General features: G+C 37.2%; 1 protein-coding gene across 2 annotated transcripts in view; it reads left to right on the top strand.

The window, feature by feature from the left end:
- The window catches only part of JADE3 (jade family PHD finger 3), a 46,607-nt gene that overhangs the window by 26,301 nt on the left and 18,345 nt on the right, over positions 1-1,961 (top strand). For both annotated transcript variants that reach the window (XM_005422694.2, XM_031058356.1), the window contains exon 5: positions 1,494-1,684. In XM_005422694.2, the coding sequence (XP_005422751.1) occupies positions 1,494-1,684 (191 nt within the window). The remainder of the gene's footprint in view (positions 1-1,493; positions 1,685-1,961) is intronic.

The raw sequence follows: 1,961 nt of genomic DNA, 5'->3' as shown, positions 1-1,961 counted from the left end.
CACTGCATGGTGATATAGAGCACTAGGCATGCAGTAATCACTGATACCTGATAAAATGACTCATTTGTTTATATAATCTAATTTTGGTTATTCTCAATATTTTAACCTTTTCTACCTTCTCTCACCACAGTTGGCTATTTAACATTATAGAAGTTCAGTGATCTCAGATTCTGAAGATAGATAAAGAATCTTCTGTTCTCTCACACTGTGTTTAGGCTAGGGAAACATAGCACTGTAGTCCTGCAGCCTTTCCTGGTGGAAACAAAGCATGTTTCAACAAAGAAACGTTAATGCCAGCGTGCTCTTCAAGATGAAGATAAATGAATTGTCTGGTGAAAGTGCTGTGTCAGCATAATTTAATTTCCACTGATGCTGTTGTCACTACCAAGTTATTAAAAATAAGTATATTGCAGCTCATACCAGCAGTATTATATTAGAGGGAAATATTGGACCAGAAAAAAGAAAAGCTCACAAGGGAATTAGAGGAAAAAGTGAGCAGGGTAAAGGGGTATGAAGAATGGCAGAAGGACATTGTTTGTGCTGACATTGATAATCCACGTTGTCCAGTTAGAATTAGATGGAATACAGCTTGACAGCTGCCTCCTCCTTCTTTGCTGCCTTATTTTCTAGAGTTTTTATCTTTTCCTTGTCCTGTGGAGGGTGAGCTCCAGAAAGCATCTAGAGCTGCTCATGCATGGCACTGTTCCATTCTGCATCTCTCTGGCTTCCTTCCACACGTAGGGCTTTTTGCATTGAATTCAGAGAAAGATTGAACTTTGTCTAGTTCAGATTATTCTTTCCATTCCAAAATCAAACCAATTAAACACAGAGTTTTATCTCTGAAAATACTTGAAAGAAACAACAGAAAGAAACAACAGAAGGAACACAAATCTTTTTCTCTGTTGCTTCTTGGATGACTTTTCCCCTTTACATTTTTGCTTGGCATCAGAATGTTTTTTGCATAACAAAAATAATGTATTTGTAATGTGGATAAGGTGTCATTTACAAAATAAGGGTTGACTGAGTATCCCAAATGGAGAGCAAGGATTTTTCCCCCACGCACACAGACATTACAGTAGAATCACTACAGTAAGCTTTCATGAAAAAGCTGGTGTTTTCAAGACATCAGTTGGCAAGATTTCCTTATATCATTTAGGAAGAATATAGGACAAAGATTGTATTGGTTTTGTGCATAATACTTTCTGTGGGTTTCAGAAACAGTTGCTTTTTCATACCAGTAGCATTTGTTAAATTGAAATCATATGGATAGGCTTACATTTTAAATAGGGTTCTGTATGTGTAGTAAACCTTGGAACATTTTGGGTGAAAAAATGACATTTCGAGAATCCTGTCTCCCTAGGCTGACTATACTTACTGGGTGGTTTAAAATCTGTGAAACCCCAGCTTTCTTTGCACTTATAGCAAATATTTTATGTCTTTCAAGGATGGGTCTTAAAAAGCTGTAAGTATGTTTTTTTTCTTTTCACTCATAGGGTTGTAGCAGAAAAGGTAAAAGAAGTACTGTATACACGACCCAGGAAATACATCCACTGTTCCAGCCAAGAGCCCACAGAACCAGGTTACATCAACATTTTGGAACTAGCAGAATCGATGTGTCGCTATGATTTGGATGACATGGACATCTTCTGGCTCCAGGAGCTAAATGAAGAGCTTACAGAAATGGGTAATTCCACAACATGTTCTCATTTTAAAAGCTGCACTTAATTTTTGCTGTTTGAGTTTTTTGCTGTTGAGTAGTCTGCTGTGCAAGGTCTCTGAAAGATTGCTGAATGAGAATTGAATGGAAATGCTAAGAGAAACAGGAGCTAAAAAAGTAATTACTTTCTTGATCTGTTAATGTTTTGTATTTTATCTGTTGTACCTAAACATTTCTTGATGTCCAAAATCATCTGCAACTTCTGCAGGCTAAGGCAGGAGAGAAAAAGCCTTCATCAGGTGGA

Source organism: Geospiza fortis, unplaced genomic scaffold, assembly GCF_000277835.1.
Source record: "Geospiza fortis unplaced genomic scaffold, GeoFor_1.0 scaffold366, whole genome shotgun sequence".
Classification (NCBI taxonomy): domain Eukaryota; kingdom Metazoa; phylum Chordata; class Aves; order Passeriformes; family Thraupidae; genus Geospiza; species Geospiza fortis.
Note: the sequence above shows the minus strand (reverse complement) of the source record. Positions and strands in the feature narration are given on the sequence as shown.